This window comes from Rhinoderma darwinii, chromosome 1 (assembly GCF_050947455.1).
Source record: "Rhinoderma darwinii isolate aRhiDar2 chromosome 1, aRhiDar2.hap1, whole genome shotgun sequence".
Taxonomy (NCBI): domain Eukaryota; kingdom Metazoa; phylum Chordata; class Amphibia; order Anura; family Rhinodermatidae; genus Rhinoderma; species Rhinoderma darwinii.
Window position 1 is genome coordinate 456,693,826 of NC_134687.1, and position 19,149 is coordinate 456,712,974.

General features: G+C 40.9%; 1 protein-coding gene across 12 annotated transcripts in view; it reads right to left on the minus strand.

Annotated features, from left to right (window-relative positions):
- The window catches only part of ARVCF (ARVCF delta catenin family member), a 738,556-nt gene that overhangs the window by 83,344 nt on the left and 636,063 nt on the right, over nt 1–19,149 (minus strand). For 11 of the 12 annotated variants that reach the window (XM_075832471.1, XM_075832494.1, XM_075832498.1 and 8 more), the window contains 3 exons: nt 10,976–11,134; nt 6,659–7,269; nt 1,496–1,995 (listed from right to left, as the gene is read on the minus strand). In XM_075832471.1, the coding sequence (XP_075688586.1) occupies nt 1,496–1,995; nt 6,659–7,269; nt 10,976–11,134 (1,270 nt within the window). The remainder of the gene's footprint in view (nt 1–1,495; nt 1,996–6,658; nt 7,270–10,975; nt 11,135–19,149) is intronic. The other variant, XM_075832495.1, reaches the window with a different exon arrangement.

The following is a 19,149-nucleotide window of genomic DNA, read 5'->3' on the forward strand; positions in this document are numbered from 1 at the left end:
CGAATTTGTTAGGGTACAGCCATTGAAAGACCGCAGCTACTAAAACCATGCCAAAGAATGATATGGCCAGTCACACTTTCTACATGTCCGGCTGGAAAAGAAACACCATAAAGAGAGGCAAATTAGTCATCCTTTCAGAAAGCATCAAGAACTGTACCAACCTTAACATCATTCCAAATAAAATATATGTCAAATATAAATCTGCTTAGAATTTTTGTAAGCTGTATGTCTCCATTTACATTTGTGGTTTACAGAAAAACTTTCCCTTCCACTGTACTTATTTAAAATATGAGGAACAGATCTCAGATGAGAGAACGACAAAAGCTTTTAAAACAGGAAGATTTATCTTCCTTAGCTATGCTAGTGTCTAAAAGAGGGGAAGAATGTGTGCTGTAAAATTGTAATCTGAACGAGTCCTTAGTATATGTTCGCATGCGAAGGTTAAAATAAAGAAAACCACTGACAAAATGTGCCTTTAAGAGGTGGATGGGATGCTTAAAAATTCCCATCCACCAGTCACAGTTGGCAACTGAATGGTTTTCCAACTGTTTCCAAGCCTCCTGTAAGAAAATATATAGCTCGAAATCCAAATCACTCTTCCCGAGATTTTCCCATTATATTGGTGGCTCCTTGCCGCGCCACTACTTGCGAGCATGCCTTAAGGCAATTTTGCCCAACCAGTGGCTCAAGAGACACGTGGCTCTCCAGCACTAGAAACTACTGTGCACTAATGGCACCAGAGATGTGATGGCATTACTAGAAATTGGTTACTAGGGTTTAAACCATATCACCGGCAGATAACACTGGGGTAAAAGCCATATCACTTGGCCAAATTAAATATGGCCAAGTCACTTTCACAAATCAGAGTGGCTCAACATTATCGGTCATATTTAAAAGAGGCTCGCAGCCTACCAAAAAAAAGTTTGGAACCACTGCCCTAGGGTCTCATGAACATGGCCATATTACAAGTCCATACAGCCCTTGTGTTATACAAAGCCATAATACAAAGCCTAGCAGGCTTCTGCTCCTAGTGGAGAATATCGCCGTAATATGGAGGAGCAGCATACAACAGGTACCTATAGCTCCGTACTACAGAACTGCAGAGACTATATGCCGCCATACAGTTTCCTGCAGTCCTAACCAGCCCTCATAATGAGACGTCACCTTTACAAATAATACATCCTTAGGAGTTCACCTGGCTATACAATACAGGTCTACAACCTCGTGATGCGGGATGTACATTTACAGTTTCTGAGGGATTACGTGAAATTAAACTACCACCATTTGAAAGATGGCCCCATTATCATGGTAAAAGCACTTAATTATAATACCACATTTATTATGTACAACTAAAGTAACAATAAATCTTTGGATAGAAATAGGAGGATAAAGAACTTAAAAGGATATCTACCAATAAAGAAAAACAAGCAAGACTGTACAGAGTAAGGTGTTTATGGTGAAATATTTGGCACTATGAAGCCATCATTACACATACCTGTTATGAGCTCTCTCACTTCCATGTCATTTGTCTTCCTCAGAAGTCGTATTAAAGCAGGAATACCATCACAGTTCTTAATAGAAACTTTGTTTTCATTATCTTTTCCATACGAAATGTTACGGAGGGCTCCGCAGGCTTTCCTGTGGACTTCAGGCTTTGGGTGGTCTAATAAACCCACCAGAATAGGAATGCCTTTGAGATGTCTTACCTCTTTCTTTATTTTATCATTTTCATAACACAAGTGCTGCAAATAAGCAGCTGCATTGGACTTAACTGGATCAATTGGATGATTAAGCATTGCAATGACCTCCGGTAGGTCAGGATCTCTCCATCGCGGATCTTTGCGGATGCTGTCGATTGAAGGTGAACGCTTTCCCAATCTGTCTATGCTGGCAAGGCTTCCTCTCTCAGGCTGAGCCAGTGGTGCTGCATAGCCACTATGAAGGTAGGGGATTCTCTCCTCAATCAGCTCTGACTCCAGGGGGTCATCATAAGCCCTGGGGAAGTCAAAAGCATACATATGAAAGATCTGGATGTGATGTTTTACAATGAAAAAAATTCTTAAATTTTTTTTTCAAACCAGTTTCATTCTGAATACAGAAGCAGATACAATGTAGAGGATACTGTCAACTTGATAAATGTACAGAAGGTAGTAAAATATTTTAGGACTATGCCAGATAATGCTTTCACCATCCAGGGTTACGCCATAATATGAAGTTACATATCGTGCATTTCTGGTTCTTGTCAGATAACTGCATACAGTGATTTTACATCCGCTCTTGTTTGATAGGAAACTGGCATCTGGGTACCTCTACAGTTAGGCCCCATGCACACGACCGTAAAAAAACTCCATTTTTGTGGACCGCAATTGCAAGCCGCAAAAACTGACCCATTCACTTTCATTGAACGCGGACACCTTTCCGAAGCGCTACGGATGGGTGTCCGTGCCGGGAATTATGGAGCATGTCCTATTTTTCGTATTTTACGGGCCGCGCTCCTATACTTTGTATGGGAGCATGGCCCGAAAATGCGGGTGGAAGTCAGCGGCCGGCCGTGCCCGCAATTGCGGGCCGTTATTGCGGGCACGGTCGTGTGCATGGGGCCTTAACATGGTAGGGACATAAATAACTCAAGCTGTAAGGTAGACTGTACAATATAATGTTTAGATTCATAGCCGGTCAAAATAATGACACATCATCCAATCATCTCATAAGAAATGGCTGAAAAAAGCGGAGCATCAGGATTACGACACCAGGCTCATGTCAGCAATATTTAGATTCGGAAAATACTTATTTTCTACAAATAATATATGTACGTACACAGATATGACATGGTACAAGACAAGCGCTATCACCATGCCCTAAAATGAGCCAGGTTTGGGGTGTTTTAAATAGAGAATTATGTACAAATATACCTTGTTATTCCAAAACAGGATCGATTAAAGGAATCAATGTCTCAATTTAACGGATCATTCCCGCAGATTCTGCTGAAAATCACATCCTGACCCCCAAAAAAAGTTTCTCATTCATTTTAATATGTCAGTGCAGCATTTAGAGCAGACACTGCTAGAGGACCTTCTGCTGACGCCATACATACCTGGTCTGCTAAGAGGTGATGAATAGAAACGTAAAACACGCTTTACTAATACGAAGAAATTCAGTCTCCCTGTGCTTTGTTTAGCTGAAAACATGTGTTGTGTGTTTTCCTAGCATTGCGGCCATGTTTAGGTACAATGTTCTAGCTGGAGCATGATGAAGCACGATATAATTTCTCTCACGTATCATTGAGCACGAAGAAAACAAGCAGCTGATATCAGCGGATTCCTGTAAAGCCATAGAAAAAAACACTACACTGGACAATGGCAGCAGTTGGGCCTGAGGCTCGGGCTACACAGACTTTTTGCAGTAAGGGTATAAACATGGTCAAATTGCAGTTTACTTCCCACAAAATACTGCGCTTCTTTTCGCTGTAATTAGCCATGAAGTGAAACGTCCGAGTATATCCGGAGACCATTTTCTATAGAGAAACTAAAACCTTATAGAGTAATTTTCAAGAGATTTCCAAAACGTTTTCATATTACTCTATAGAAGAAAAAAAGTAGCTACTAAGTCTTAAAAAAATAAAACCAAAATCAAAATTTCGAAATTCAAAATGTAGCCATTTAAAAAAAAAATTAAAAATAATAATCACTAGCAACTCACAATACTGGAGAGATTTTCAAACTACTCATGGTCCTGACTGACCTGGAAATTTGTGGCGAGAGATTATGGGGGACATTTTTTAAACCCTCTGTGTGTAGAAAAGTTGAAATTTGTGGAAAAACATGCTTCATGCATAAAACAATAAATGCAGTGACTTTCATTTTTCACGGCACCTCTGCAATTTTTTATAGAGTCCTCACATCTGCCCCAGAACGTATCTGTCTATGATGACAAATTCTGCTCATGTATAACATTGTCCGTAGCGTGAAGCTGAACACTCCTATTCCAGGACAAAGGGAGAAGCAAAGACCAATCCCTGGTACAATGTGAAGTATAAACAGATGTGAGCATTTTCAGTATTTCTCAATGTGTGCTACAGCTTTTCTCTCATAGGGAACTTTTTGTACTTTCCGGATTACTAATGTACTTGTTGGAAGTACCATTGTATTTGAGAGAAGACGACAACTGAGCTGAGATTTGGGAATTATTTTTGAAAGCAAGCCAAAGATAAGCGACACTTTAAGAAATACGAACATTAACCCCTTAATGACCGGCGATACGCCTCTTCACGGCGGTCATTAATGGGCTTTGTTCTAGGCCGCCGCCTTTTCACGGCGGCCTAATCAACGTCCTGCACGGGACTGGACCCGGGGCCCGGCTATCTGATGACAGCCGGGCTCCTGCTCCAACGGTAGCGATGGAAGTTTACTTAGATCACGGCCGTTTAACCCCTCAAATGCCGGTCATTAGCGACCGCTGCATTTGAGTTGTTTACAGAGAGAGAGAGCTTCCTCTGTCACCCATCGGCAGCCTGTAAATGCAATTGCGGGCATCCGATGGGGTGCCATGGCAGCAGGGGGCCCAACAAAGGCCCCCAGGTCTGCCCTGGCTAAATGCCCATCAGGATGTGCCAGAGGCACGTCCTAATAGATGCTTGTCCATTTTATACTGACAGGCGGCAATGCTCTGGTATACGAAATATACCAAAGCACTATATCTAAAGATCGCATAGTGAAGTCTCCTAGTGAGACTGAAAAAATAATGAATGTGAAATTAAAATTAATAAGGTACACATTAAAAAAAATAATAATTTGCCATAAAAAAATGGTTTTAGTTAGTAAAAGTGTAAAAATAAAATAAAAACTACACATATATGGTATCCCCGCAACCGTAATGACCCAAAAAATAAAGTTATATTAAACTGCAAGTTGAACCCCGTAAAAAAATGCAAAAAAACAGCAAAATTCCTATTTTTTTCCCACCCCCCCAAAAAAATAATAAAAAGGTTAATCAATAAGTCCCATGTACCGCAAAATGGTAGCAATGAAGTCCCGCAAAAAAACAATCCCTCATATGAAGACATTGACTGAAAAATAAAACCGTTATGGCTCTTGGAAAGCGGCGATGCAAAATAAAATTATTTTAGATAAAAGTGTTTATTCTGCAAAAGTAGTAAAACATAAAAAGAAAATATGCATATTTGGTATTGCCGTAATCGTACCGACCCATAGAATAAAGGTAGCATGTTATTTACGCCGCACAGTAACCGGCGTAAATGTAAGACGCATAGAACAATGGCTAAATTGCTGCTTTTTTTATTACCCCCCACCACAAAAAAAAGTTAACAAAAAAATTCAACATGCCCCAAAACGGTGCCATTGAAAAATACAACTCATCCCACAAAAAACAAGTCCTCATACAGCCATGTCCACGAGAAAATAAAAAAAGTTAGAGCTCTTCGAATGTGACGATGGAAAAACTAAAAAAATTGCTTGGTCATTAGGGCCCAGAATGCAGGCAGGGGGAAGGGGTTAATAAGTTAGAATTTATTTAAGAAGTGGTTTACCTAAATTTATTTACAGCAGTAGGAAGCAGAATGACATGGGTTAAGTCCTGCCAAGCGTCCTTGTCCCTTAATTTGCCTAGTTTCAATTCTACCCTGAGCATAAGACTTGAATGATCTAAGAATGACTGGGTGCTAAAGATGTGCTGCCAAGCCTGACTTGGCACTGTGCTAACCAGATACAGCATAGTAGCAGTCAAGCCATGTCATTTCCCATCTCATAATTAGATATTTCCATGCTACAGTATAATAAATATGAGAATCTACCTGCCAAGTACACATAGAGCAATACATAACTAAATTATTAGTTTTATGGGGGTAATTGGAAGGTTTTACGTTTGCGGTCGAAGATGGAGCAAGCTTTTTTCTAAAGCTATGCGTGAGCCGATGTGAGGCACCATATTCTCCCCTAGTAGCATTTATACTTATTACAACATTCAATAAGAATATGCAAAGATCCACCCGAATCCAATAGGAAAGAAAAAAAAAATATCTGTCTGCCTTCATGCAAAATAGAAGGCTATGGGCACTGTATTAAGAGTCTGCAAAACACAAGTCCATACAGAGGCGTAACTTGAAGCTCTTGGACCCCAATGCAAAATTTATAACACGGCCCCCCACGTACGATATATAATTTATAATACTGGTGTCTTCTTATGCGGCTGAGTGGCTTTTGGGCCCCCTTAGGCCGTCCGTACTATGGGTCCGTAATATGGCCATGTGCATGAGGCAGGCAACATGAGGTATATTAGCAATTGAAAAGCTGTTAGCAGTTAAAAAAAAAAACCCTTTCCAAATATATTTATAGTCTAGAAAACAGTATCTCTCAAATGCCTTAAGTGCTTCCTTAAATTATATGATAATACCTCTAGGGGGACATATTTTTACCAAGCTACTTGAACTTTCAATAGCATTTTTAGAACACCACCCCTTTAAAACTAGGGAATACAGTCAAAATAGCATGATACTTCTCTTGTGTTTTAGCTTTAATTGTTAAAATGAATACTGGTAATGCTTTGTGAGATTTATCTTCATATAACCTTTCTAAGTTTCAAAAAAGAACACCCATTGGCCACACAGTTGAAGTAATAATCATTTTGTTGTGGGTTCAGTTACCTTGTTTTGTGGGTTCGGCCTGTCAGGGGCATGCCAGGAAGGACTCGTCTATTCATAGTGGAATAATCTGGATCTAACTCATAACCTTCATCATCTGCTCCAAGACTACGATTATCATCCTCTAGACCATACGGTTCAGGCTGGAAACGCTCAGGCTGGGATCGGTTTAAATCCACACTACTTCCAATTGGCACCTGGGGCTGCGCAATGGGAACATAGTTCTCCCTACGAGTTGGGAGGGTATAACTGCCATCTTCAGGGCGATAGCTATTTCCTGGAGTGTAAGCATAGCGAGGGCGGTAATTCATTCCACGGGATAGGCTTCCATAGTTGTCTGGCATGTCTCCATAACCTTCATGTGCCATAAAGGGTCGGTATGGGGTCTCATGAGGATCACCATAAGAATCATTGTAGCTGTTGTTGTAGGACCTAGTCAAAGTTGAAGTTGCCTGAGGGTTAATAAAACGCTCCCCATTTTTTATGTATCTTCTGTCAATAGAATCGGTGTAACCACTGATTGGAGAGGAAGCATCAAGAACAGGCATGCCATCTGGGCCAAGTGGTACTTGACGCACGGTTCTTGTGGTGACTGTTTTTACCATCTTTGTAACCTGAAAAAGAGAAATATATTCAACGAAAAAAGTAAAATAAAACTTCAATGACAGTCCACATTATCTGAATAAATACTTACATAATTAGTATGGGTGAAAAGAAGATAAATGTCCATCAAGTGCAACCATGGGGAAAAGAAAGGGGGATTAGGTAACAGAAAAAAAAAACAAGAAATCCTAGTCAACTACAGCTAATTCAGAGGACGGCTAAAAACCTTTAGAATTTTGAAGTAATAGAGGGAAATCTCCCACTCTAACCTCCTCTATTAGTCGGAGTAGAGAAATGCTTTCAACAGTAGGTCCTACTCTGGAAGACTCTACGCAAGCATGTATTCATTCAAATTGGCGGCATGTAATACTTTCCGCAGAAATATCAACCGATTGCTGGTCTTTTAGACTGCCATAACCGTGATGATCAAGTGATCCTCACCAGGTAAACATTTAGAGGATTGTCCTGATGGAACAAACAGAGAGCGCCATTGTGTGTACTGTCGGTGCTATAGCGTTGAAATAAAATAAACACTATGTTCAAGACATCATATATTAGGAGACTCCGTATCACCAGCAACCAAATAATATACCAATGAGCTCCCAGAAAAGAGAAATCTCGAAGTGATGACCATCAGTCTGTCTTGTTCCGGCATGTGAGGTGTTATCCCTAGATGTAGAATAGCTCTTTTCGCAGTCGCTGCTACATAAGAGTAATTTCCTACTTTCCATGGTGCATCTGTGTGTGGTGGGATCCAGCCACCATAGATAGCCCAAGTAGAATTATATGGGACAATTGGTCAAATGATTCATTGTAAAATTAGCAACCAATTTCCAAATGTTATGCATTTGGAGACAAACCCATAGACCCTGAAAATATCAGCCCCTGGCATTCCACATTTAGGACAATTATTAGTTTGATAAATACCCATTAAAATGCCTCTATGTGGAGAAAAATACCGTATGATCCATGTAATATATGGAGTGTCAGTTCAAGGTACCTGGCTGAGGGTAATATTTTGTAAAGGCATATTCCAGTGAAATAAGTATGGCAGAAGTATCCAAAGAGGGTATGGCCTCCGTCCAACAAACAAGACCAGTGTAAAAAGGGGAATCCCATTATTCCGAGGTAGCAGGAAAAGAGAGGGATGTGAAGAATTGTATATTTATTTCAAAATTCTAAATTCCTGCAGTATGGTTTTCTAAGTATAACCACCGCTAAATATCAGATAGCTTTGGTTTGCCAGTTAATGGGGATGGAGGAGAGCCAGAGAGGTCTGCCTGGTCCCTAATGGCTTCAGAGTTGCAAATTTGGACAGAGAAACCAAGTTTCCGACCTCCTGTAGTATTTTGTGAGGGGTTTGTTTGGGGTTATTAACAACCAAAAGTATATAATTCGCGAAAGTCATTACTTTAACCTCCGAACTACCCATGTGAATACCAGAAAAGTAGAAGGGAAGAGTTGCCGTAACACAGGATCAACTACGATGTTAAAAAGTAATCGGAAAAGGCGGCAACCCTGTATAGTGCCACTAAAAATATCAATAGGTGCAGGGTTTGTGCCGTTTATGGTTATTACTGTGGACGACTGATCAAGGGTCAATTGTTAAAAATTGTAGAAACGGTCACTACATTTTCCGGCCAACAAAAGGCTATAAAGAAAAGCCCATGACACCTTATCAAATGCCTTCTCTGCATCAAGACTTAGAAGCATAGAAACTGGGGCCGAAGCATCCAGGCCCTTAAAATCTAGCTGCTTATGTTGTGGTACGGAGTGTCTAGTGCGTGAAAAGACACGGTCTAAAAGAATATAAGGCAGGATTTATTGAAGGCAGTTAGCAAGGATTTGTGAGAATCTTCTAATCCTCATTTATGCGAGTTTTGGGACGATATGACGGAGGTAGAATTGGGTCTTTGTTGGGCTTAGGTAGGTGGGCTCGTGCAGATGTAAAATCAGGAAACTGCGCCTTTTGTTTGTAGAGGGCATTATATAGCGAGGTTAGGTAGGGAAGTACTTCCAGGGTAGTATCCCTTGGGAAAGCAATAAGTATCTGGAGTTTCCATTATCTTAAAGGGAACCTGTCACCAGCATTTCACCTATTAAACCAGCAATACCTGGTGGTAGTGGGTGAAAAATCATTTCTGTATAACCTATAATTATCTTCTTAGTCGGCTCTGTAGCTTTAGTAGTCAGTTTTTTAGTGTTCCCACACCGTATGCAAATGACCATAAGAGAGTCATATTTTCGTTTGAAAAGAGTCAAATCTCCATTCCTCAAGTCTTTCCGCGTTTCCCCGGCCTCCTTACTTTTGATTGACAGCTCCTCGCCTTCCCCCAGCACACACAATCCTGAGCTTGTGCATTGATGTCCTATTCTGGTGTGTGCGCACAACGGGACACCGGATTATTACGATAAAAAGTGCAAAATGTTTACAGACCGTTATTTACAGTCGGAGGAGGAGTTTAGGAGAGGGGATAACGGCAATGAACTTTTTATAGCAGCGGCCAGTGAGGGATAAGTAAAGCTCAATAGGTGAAATGCTGGTGACAGGTTCCCTTTAAGCATACTGCTCTACAATGTTGAATCTGGGGTATGATGAGACTGTATAATTTGGTAATTGCTCTATTCACTATTTTTTATTTTCCCTAGACCACATATTCATACAGTCATCATGCTGATCCCTTTATACAATCATTAAAAATCACAAATCTGACCTACATCTCAAAAAGTTGGATAGCAATGATAGGCACAGTACACCTGGTAAAAGGTTGGGCAGGTCATCCTCTTACCGGGCGCTTGGTTGCATAAATATCCTGCCCCCACAGTGTCTGTTGTGTGGATTGGAAGTCTCTTTCACTATACATTCCTCTGAGATTCATTGTATAGTGAAAGACTTCTGGTCCACACCGCAGACACTGTAGGAATCGGTTGGTCAAATGACAGCATTGTGGCCAGGATATTTCTGCAACAACGCGCCCAGTAAGAGGATGGCCTGCCAAACCTTTTACCAGGTGTACTGTATAAACAGGGGGTCACAAAAAACAATATTCGCTGGAGTCTCTTTAAGGCTTGTTTGATCAATAAAAATAAATCTATATACTATGGGTTCTGCTAAACTTACAAAATACATTTAACATTTTCTTTAGCTAAATAATGCTTGTAGATAAAAGACCAGGCAGAAATAACATGCATGTGTACCAAAAACTGTTCCAAGGGAATTTTTCAGAACCATGTATTCTCAGGTCTTATTAGATGTGCTTGCACTTTTCACCATCTAAAACATCTGCAAGGTGACCTTGACTGGATTATCATGCAAAATGTTTGATTCCCAGCACCGATACTGCATGAGGATACAAGGAAAGGCTAAACTCCCCTTTGTGTTTGGAATACATAAGGGGCTTTTTTCTTGCTCTATCTGCAGATTTAAAACGACTAGGTTGAAGACAAAACGGAGAGGCTGCCGAGAGACGCTTCATTTCCAGCACACTAGAAGAGGAGACATTTGAAGAGTCCAATCACTCCAATTAATTATTTTCCACTCAGGAGACAATAGTTTATGGACAAAGTGGAAGATTAAACCAAAAAGCTCCAAGAGACACGGACTAAAAAACGACAAATATACATCACATACATTCTATGGAAAGCTGAAACTTATGATGTAACAGTCCCTTTTAGGTGTATTGGCTGTATGGTTAGAATGACTTGACATGGACATACCTTGGTTTCTGTCCTTCTCGTGGTTCCATCCTCTGATGTGACGATGGACACATGGGAGGTGGGAGTTCCAGGATCTTCTTCTACAGTAACGGTCTCTTCCATCATCTCTGGAGGTTCTTGCATCATGGTGATTGATGTCTGGTTACTGGGACTTTGTTCCTGCAGGCAAGAGATTTTACGGTTACAAGGACTACATTTTCATGTTTTAGTAGATACACTTGGGCAGACAGACAGGGCAGTGCATCTTAGCCTTTCAAGATATTGATGTAACAAACACTAGAAAGTTACACAAATGAAATATTAAAAGGCAGGCTTTGCTTTAAATCAATGCTAGTGAACGTGACAAAATACTATCCCTAAATGTCCCTGGGAAATGATTTCTAGTGAGGAACGTGCTGCAATCTGAAACGCTGCCTGTTATCAGGGACAATGTGTTACGTAAGGGCATGGGAATGCGGCCTCTTGTTTACGGCAGTGGCAAGTCCTCAGATCTTGTCTGTGCAAAAATACAGCAGATTTAAAAAAAGAAAATGAAAGGTGATAGTTTTAGCCGTGACCAGATGTTGCATGAATGTCAATGAGATTGGTAAAATTCTCATTCACATTTTGCAACGCTTTGTTGTAGGATTTGTTGGAGAATTTTGAAAACCCAGCATGCTTTACCCATTGTGTCTTTGTGGCAGCCACAGATAACAAAAAAGGAAGATATTAAAAGGTGCATTCCCCTCTCACATTTATGGCGTATCCACAGGATAGGAGTGGAACTGCACCTATCACACATTTGGATATGCCATAAATGTGTGAGCGGGGAATACGCCTTTAATGTTTCCAATAACTTTTTGCAGTCTTCAAATGGGTTATGGAATGGCACGGCACCCCAATGTTAAAATAGCCCAATAACGACAACTATAGATTTGCATTTTTCTTTTATTATTTTAATGGTAGCTTGAGAAGGGACAGCCGTTTAAAAAGGGGTGGTCTCAGAGACAACCCCTGTCCATATGACTTATTCAGGCAAATGGATGTCACAGATTGGGGTTTCCAGTTTGGGACCCCCTATAGGAGCCAAAATGGAGAGCCACTTTGTAAGAGCGTCTGACTCTGGCCGTCTGTCCATGCATTTGAATGGCTGGCATGTAATGCCACATATCTCTTGCAATGATAGCTGAAGGGGAAATATATACACAGACACAGCTTTCCACAGTGATCTCAACTGATCACCAGGGGTTACAGAAGGCGAACCCAGGGGCATCAGCTGTGTCGGCTTCTATTATAAAAGGGGTTGTCTACTAGAGAGAACCTATTCTTGATGAAAAGGTATTAAAAAACAGTTACTCCTCACTTAGTAACATGCTACAACTATATATTGCCATACATATTAGATACGTTTTTGACAATAGAATGCCAATCTAATCTGTATGAGGGCAGCAGGTTGGGAACCAAAGGTTCAGACATGTTGATTTTTAACATTGCCAGTCATTGTTCCGCCAGGAGATAAGCTGGCCGTAAAATATCCCCTTTCCCTATTGAAAAAAACATGCGCACACAGCCTATTTATGGGGAAGTTAAGGGTAATAGTATGAATGAGTGTTATATGTATGGCCGTTATTACAGTACGTGGAGAAAACCCATGAAGAAAGAGAATCCGGGGATGTGCCATTTCCATTACAACTCTAAAAACGCACTAATTCCAATATTAAAACTCACACCATCTTCATTAACATCTCTATTTAACACAGCGCAACCGGAAACAGTTTTTGCTGAATTCTTTCAAAGAAATAATTTTTTTTAAATGGCGTACAATATATTTTCCACAAAATCCTTTTAACTGGATTTTAGTACCCCAGTCATTACAGATGTAGTCATCTTTATCTTGACTATTAGCACATTAAAGAGGCTCTGTCACCAGATTTTGCAACCCCTATCTGCTATTGCAGCAGATCGGCGCTGCAATGGAGATAAGAGTAAAGTTTTTATTTTTTTAAAAACTAGCATTTTTGGCCAAGTTATGACCATTTTTGTATTTATGTAAATGAGGCTTTCTAAAGTCCAACTGGGCGTGTTTAAAGTTATGTACAAGTGGGCGTGTTTAAAGTAAAAGTACAACTGGGCGTGTATTATGTGCGTACATCGGGGCGTGTTTACTTCTTTTACTAGCTGGGCGTTCTGACGAGAAGTATCATCCACTTCTCTTCACAACGCCCAGCTTCTGGCAGTGCAGACACACAGCGTGTTCTCGAGAGATCACGCTGTGACGTCACTCACTTCCTGCCCCAGGTCCTGCATCGTGTCGGACGAGCGAGGACACATCGGCACCAGAGGCTACAGTTGATTCTGCAGCAGCATCGGCGTTTGCAGGTAAGTCGATGTAGCTACTTACCTGCAAATGCTGATGCTGCTGCAGAATCAAATGTAGCCTCTGGTGCCGATGTGTCCTCGCTGGTCCGACACGATGCAGGACCTGGGGCAGGAAGTGAGTGACGTCACAGCATGATCTCTCGAGAACACGGCTGTGTCTGCACTGCCAGAAGCTGGGCGTTCTGAAGAGAAGTGGATGATACTTCTCATCAGAACGCCCAGCTAGTAAAAGAAGTAAAAACGCCCCGATGTACGCACATAATACACGCCCACTTGGACTTTTACTTTAAACACGCCCACTTGGACTTTTGCAAGCCTCATTTGCATAAATACAAAAATGGTCATAACTTGGCCAAAAATGTTCGTTTTTAAAAAATAAAAACGTTACTGTAATCTACATTGCAGCGCCGATCTGCTGCAATAGCAGATAGGGGTTGCAAAATCTGGTGACAGAGCCTCTTTAAATACACAGTGGAAAGATCCTTTATCTTGACTTTTTCAATGGCTTTTGTTGTGTGATATCAGGCTGCAGCAAGTTATCAAAGTCAATATAAAAGGTGGCTACATCCGTAGGTCACAAATCATGTTTTCAATGAATATGTCCTCGGGCCCACACATATGCCCATGTTTATACGAGACTGTTAATGCCCTAAAACGTACTATACACTAGGATGGTGAAATATACCTAGCTGTAACTCTAGTAGAACAACGTGCCAAGTTTCGGGCAGCATAATTCATGGTGAAGAGATTATTGACCTTTTACATACTATATAATAACATGGGTGGCATGGACTAAGGAGCTTTAAAAGTAAAGATTGCTTCTACTTAAACTATGGGATTAGCATTTATTTCCAAGATCCGGATGGGAGAATATTTTCGCATATAAGTGTGATGAGCACTTCCCTCTATGCGTCCTGATTGTAACATTCATGCATTTAAAATTCATTGCACTCCATATTCAACAGTCATTTGCTCAGACATGGCAGGGATCAGACATCGCTTTGCCTCATACCTCTAAATCATCCCTGCTGCCGTTCCTGATTAGCACCAATAAATTTCCACCCCAATTTGCCAGCCGGAGATCAGGAGATAAAATGCTCCTTTCATTGGTGGAGAAGAGTCTAGAATGTGTGTTTTGTCTTTGCCCTACCATACAGGTGGGTGGCAACATTACAAGAATTCAATGGGGACAAAGACCTCATGAGTTGTAAGAGCTTGACAGTGGAAGAAGTAAATGGGCAGAATATGGAGGAATTAATAATTGGTATACAGCCGGTATGCCTCTAACATCACGCAGGAGCACACCATTAATCAGAATACATTTACTATTTACAGGCTTCATTATGGATGCAGACACGTGTAGAAATGCCTTAAGGGTTAATTAGTGAAGCCAATAATGTACACAGCAAGTTCCACATTCCCCTGTCTTATGCAAGTCAATCCGAAAACATTAAAAAAAAAAACCTACAACGTGAATTCTTTTTTTAATGTTTTCTTGGCCATGTAGATTTCCATAGTTCACAGTCTATCCATATCACATTGTAATTCACTAGACAATGTTCTTCTTATACACAGAAGACATAGGTATGATTCCATTTGCACTTTCCAGGCTTTTCCTGCAATAAGGTCTTTGCTTTTCATGTTTATGAAGGCCAACAACTCTGGCCCAAAACAAACGTATGTACATATGCATGCATGTATGTACGTACGTATGTATGTAATTTCGATGCTGAGCAGGGGCAAATGGTTAAATACTGTCGCTTTATGTGTTTTGATACTAAGCTGTGTGGCTGCACAGCTTAGCATCTAAATAAATGAAGAGAACATGGCGCGCGCACTGTACAGCGCCCGCAACGTTCCCTTCCATCAGTGACCGCCCTGCTCATCATTAGTGCCGGCTGCGTCTCTACTGCCAACAATGATAATCTGCGAACGTGAGAAAGGACTGTCGTGAGCGGCACAGGGTTCTTGATGCCATTCCGGTGTCCCTCTCGCTGCAGTGTACAGTGACAGATCAGCCCCAGGCAGGTATTCAAGTAGAGCAAAAAAGCTTGAAATAAACGCACTAGTATTTTAGGCAGCCAGATTTGAGGAACATTGGGGTTAATGTGACCCACATTAACCCCAATGTTGCCATTATGTGAGGAAAATGAAGTTGTCACTTAATTCATAACCCCATGTGCCTTACATTAATTTAGTACTTCTATATGCCTCACATATAGTAATTAACCCCATCATGTACCTTACACATTAACCCAATCTTGCCCATTACAACGGTGAGCGAGCTACTGGATGTGATCACCGACTAGAATGATTATAATGGGCACCACTGGGTTAATGTTTGAGGGAAATTATGTGCTTAATTCACATGGCCGTGTTCGGTACGTGGGATACGGACTGTATGTCGCCAGCTTTTCCTGGACCCAATGAAGCCAGGCTCCTAGCATCATCGTCATACATACTGCTGTGAGGAACTACCTTCCCACGGGAATACTGCCCCATACTGAAAGCATGATTACACTACAGGACAGTATTCCCGCGGGGAGGCAGGGTCTCCTAGAATCATACATAACTAGGAGGCTAGGAGCCTGGCTTTCTGAACTATGTTGGATCCAGGAAAAGCGGGAGACATACGGTCCGTATCCCACGTACCGAACACAGCCATGAATTCACCACATCATTCCCTCACACATTAACCCAATGGTGCCCATTATAATCATTAAAGTATGTAATTCCATCAAGTACCTCGCCCAGTCATAATGGGCATCCTTGGGTTAATGTGTGAGGTACATAATGGGATTAATTACTATTAATGTGAGGCACATGGAGGTTCAAAATGGATAACACCATGTTCCTCACATCAGAAAATGGAAAGACTTTATATTTGAGCTATTTTTTTTTTTATTGTTGGCAAAGTATTGTTTTGGTATAGAGTATCGCAACGCTACTCTAAGTATTGGTATCGAAATCCAGATTCTGGAATCGAGACAACCCTAATGTGCTATTTGTCTTCATTACATTCACAACTGGAACCACTGTAATATCCTCAGACATTGGTGCAGGTAATCTCACATCCTACCACTAAAGGGAAGCAGTCACGTTGAAATTGTAGTCTGATCTGTTATCAGCATGTTAAGGAGCAGGCGAAGCCTAGCGGATTAATATATATGTTTTTGTGGGAAAAGACTTTATATAACTTGTCATTTATAGATCTAAATCCCTGCTCTCTCTGGGCTTAGGCGTATCGTAGGCCGTCCTATTTAGTGATTGACAGCTTGGCATGAATGCTTATACTGGGAAGGATGTCATCCATTGAGTGAGACCTCCCACTGGACTAAGGCCGGAATAAGCAGAGGTGTAAAGCGTGCCTCCCGTGTCACTGAAAACAATTATAGTGCAGGAGAGTGCACGGTAATCGCTAAATAACTTGTATTACCTCTACATACAGCACAGACGGTCTATAGTCCATGCTGGGGATGGCTCAGAACTCTGCAGTATGAGACAGAGCGTCCTGCTCATATGCAGAATGGCCGCCAGTGAAAATGCAGTCCTACAGCAGATGTGACAGGTTCCCTTTAAGGTTGGAGTTATACACAGCATTTTTAACAGTGTTTTTTTGGTGAGAGGAGAGAATATCAAACCCGGCCGTTCAACCACTTGAATGGGGACAACAGCATCTACGCCTTTAGAAAGAGGGTGGGCCCCTCAGTCACCCCACCCATTTTAAGATTCTGTGGAGCCAATGGATACCATGGCAGCCTGGGGACATAGTGAAGGCCTGCCATCTTTTTTTTTTCCATGGTTTTGTTGTTTTTTTTTACAAGAAAAAAACCACAACTGAAAACAGAAAATGTGTGTGAAGGAGGCCTAAAGGGGTATGTCCAGCTTATAAAATACTGGCATATTGCTAGGATATACCATCACTTGAATCCTGAGAATGGGACCACAGTGCCTGCAGGGAAAAAAAACCAACGAAGGGGATCCTTCATTCTCAGGATCCTAGAAGTTGGACAAACCACCAATCTTAAATTGATGGCAAGTCCCAGCGCTATGCCATCACTTTATAAGATGGGAGTACTCCTTTAAGCCCTTCCTGACATTTGACGTATCCATAGGTCATAGCCGGGTAGGGGAAGTATGGAGCGGGCTCACGGAGTGAACCCGCTTCATACGATGCAGGTGTCGGCTGTATGTTACAGCCGACACTTCACAGTAACGAGCTAGTTTAACCAGTTAAATGCCGCGGTAAATAGCGACCGCGGTATTTAAATAGTTAAAAAGAGGAGGCAACCCCCTCTAGCAGCTCATCGCGCCCCCCGCAATGCATTCGCGGGATGGCAATGGTTGCTATGGCTGCCTGGGGGCCTAATGAAGTTAAAAAAAAAAAAAAATTCCCATTTTCCCCCTATAGCATAGTAAAAAAAAAAAAAATACACATAATTGGTATCGGCGCATCCGTAAAAGTCTGAACTATTACAATATATCATTATTTAACCCGCACGGTGAACACCGTAAAAAATTAATATGTAAAACGCCAGAATCGCTATGTTTTGGTCACCTCATCTCCCACAAAAAAATGGAATAAAAAGTGATCAAAACATTGCATAAACCCCAAAATGGTATCATTAAAAACTGCAGCTTATCCCGCAAAAAATAAGCCCTTATACCACTTAAATCAACGGAAAAATAAAAAAAAAACTTACGGCTCTCCGAATTCGACGACAATACATTTTTTACACTTTGTTTTTTACTTGTAAAAGTAGTAAAATATAGAAAAAACTATATTTGGTATTGCCGTGATCGTATTGACCCACAGAATAAAAGTTAACATGTTGTTTTAATTGCACAGTGAATTCTATAAAAGCGAAAACGCAAAAAAACAAATGGAGGAATTCCTCTTTTTTTCATTTTCTACCCCACAAATAATTTTTCCCCGTTTCCTAGTACATTCTATGGCACAATAAATGGAGCAATGAAAAACGACAAATTGTCCCACAAAAATCCAGCCCTCATAGGACTATATCGACGGAAAAATAAATAAGTTATGGCTTTTGGAAGGTGGGGAGGAAAAAATGAAAATTGAAATCTGAAAGTAGTTTACGACGGGAAGGGGTTAACAAATGCAGGTGGCCACATAGCACAAAATAACTAATACAGGCAGACTGGCAGGTGAGCGCACAAAACACGTGCTTAATTTCCAAGTTCAGTTTCCAAATTTAAACAACTGACCCTGCAATGGCCAAGATGTGACAATCAAAACGCCAAATACAAATAATCGAAATTATTGAATGAATGTAAATCCCACAATTTGTTCTTGGTAACTGGACTAAGTAAATTAATCTGAAAATACAAAAAATAAGAAATTAACAAGCAGTGAGAGATATTAGTATTTCAATGCTCACTTGGTTGTCACTTCGCATCCTTTGCTTACATAAAGCCTCAAATCCTTAAAGTGACCCTAAAATGTGGTTTCAAATAGTTGTGTAGCCGCCTTTACCAGGAGGACATACTGTACTTGGCAGCAAACCTGCTCGGCTGTGTAACCTATATCGACAGATTAGAATATTCGATTTTAATGGCCCAAGAGTCTTCAAAGATCATAAGATAACTGATTAAGACTACTGCAAAGTGATGAAAATGTGGAGCATGCGTATGCTGTACAAGTCCCGCTAGTTGCAGAAACATTACAGGCAGCTTTATACAGGAATTACAACACTGTGAACTACATATGGTTAACAGATCACAGCAGCGTACACAATCTTTAGGTCTAAAAGAGCTCACCAGTTCCTGGAATTCTTTTCTCTCCCCTGAGAGTT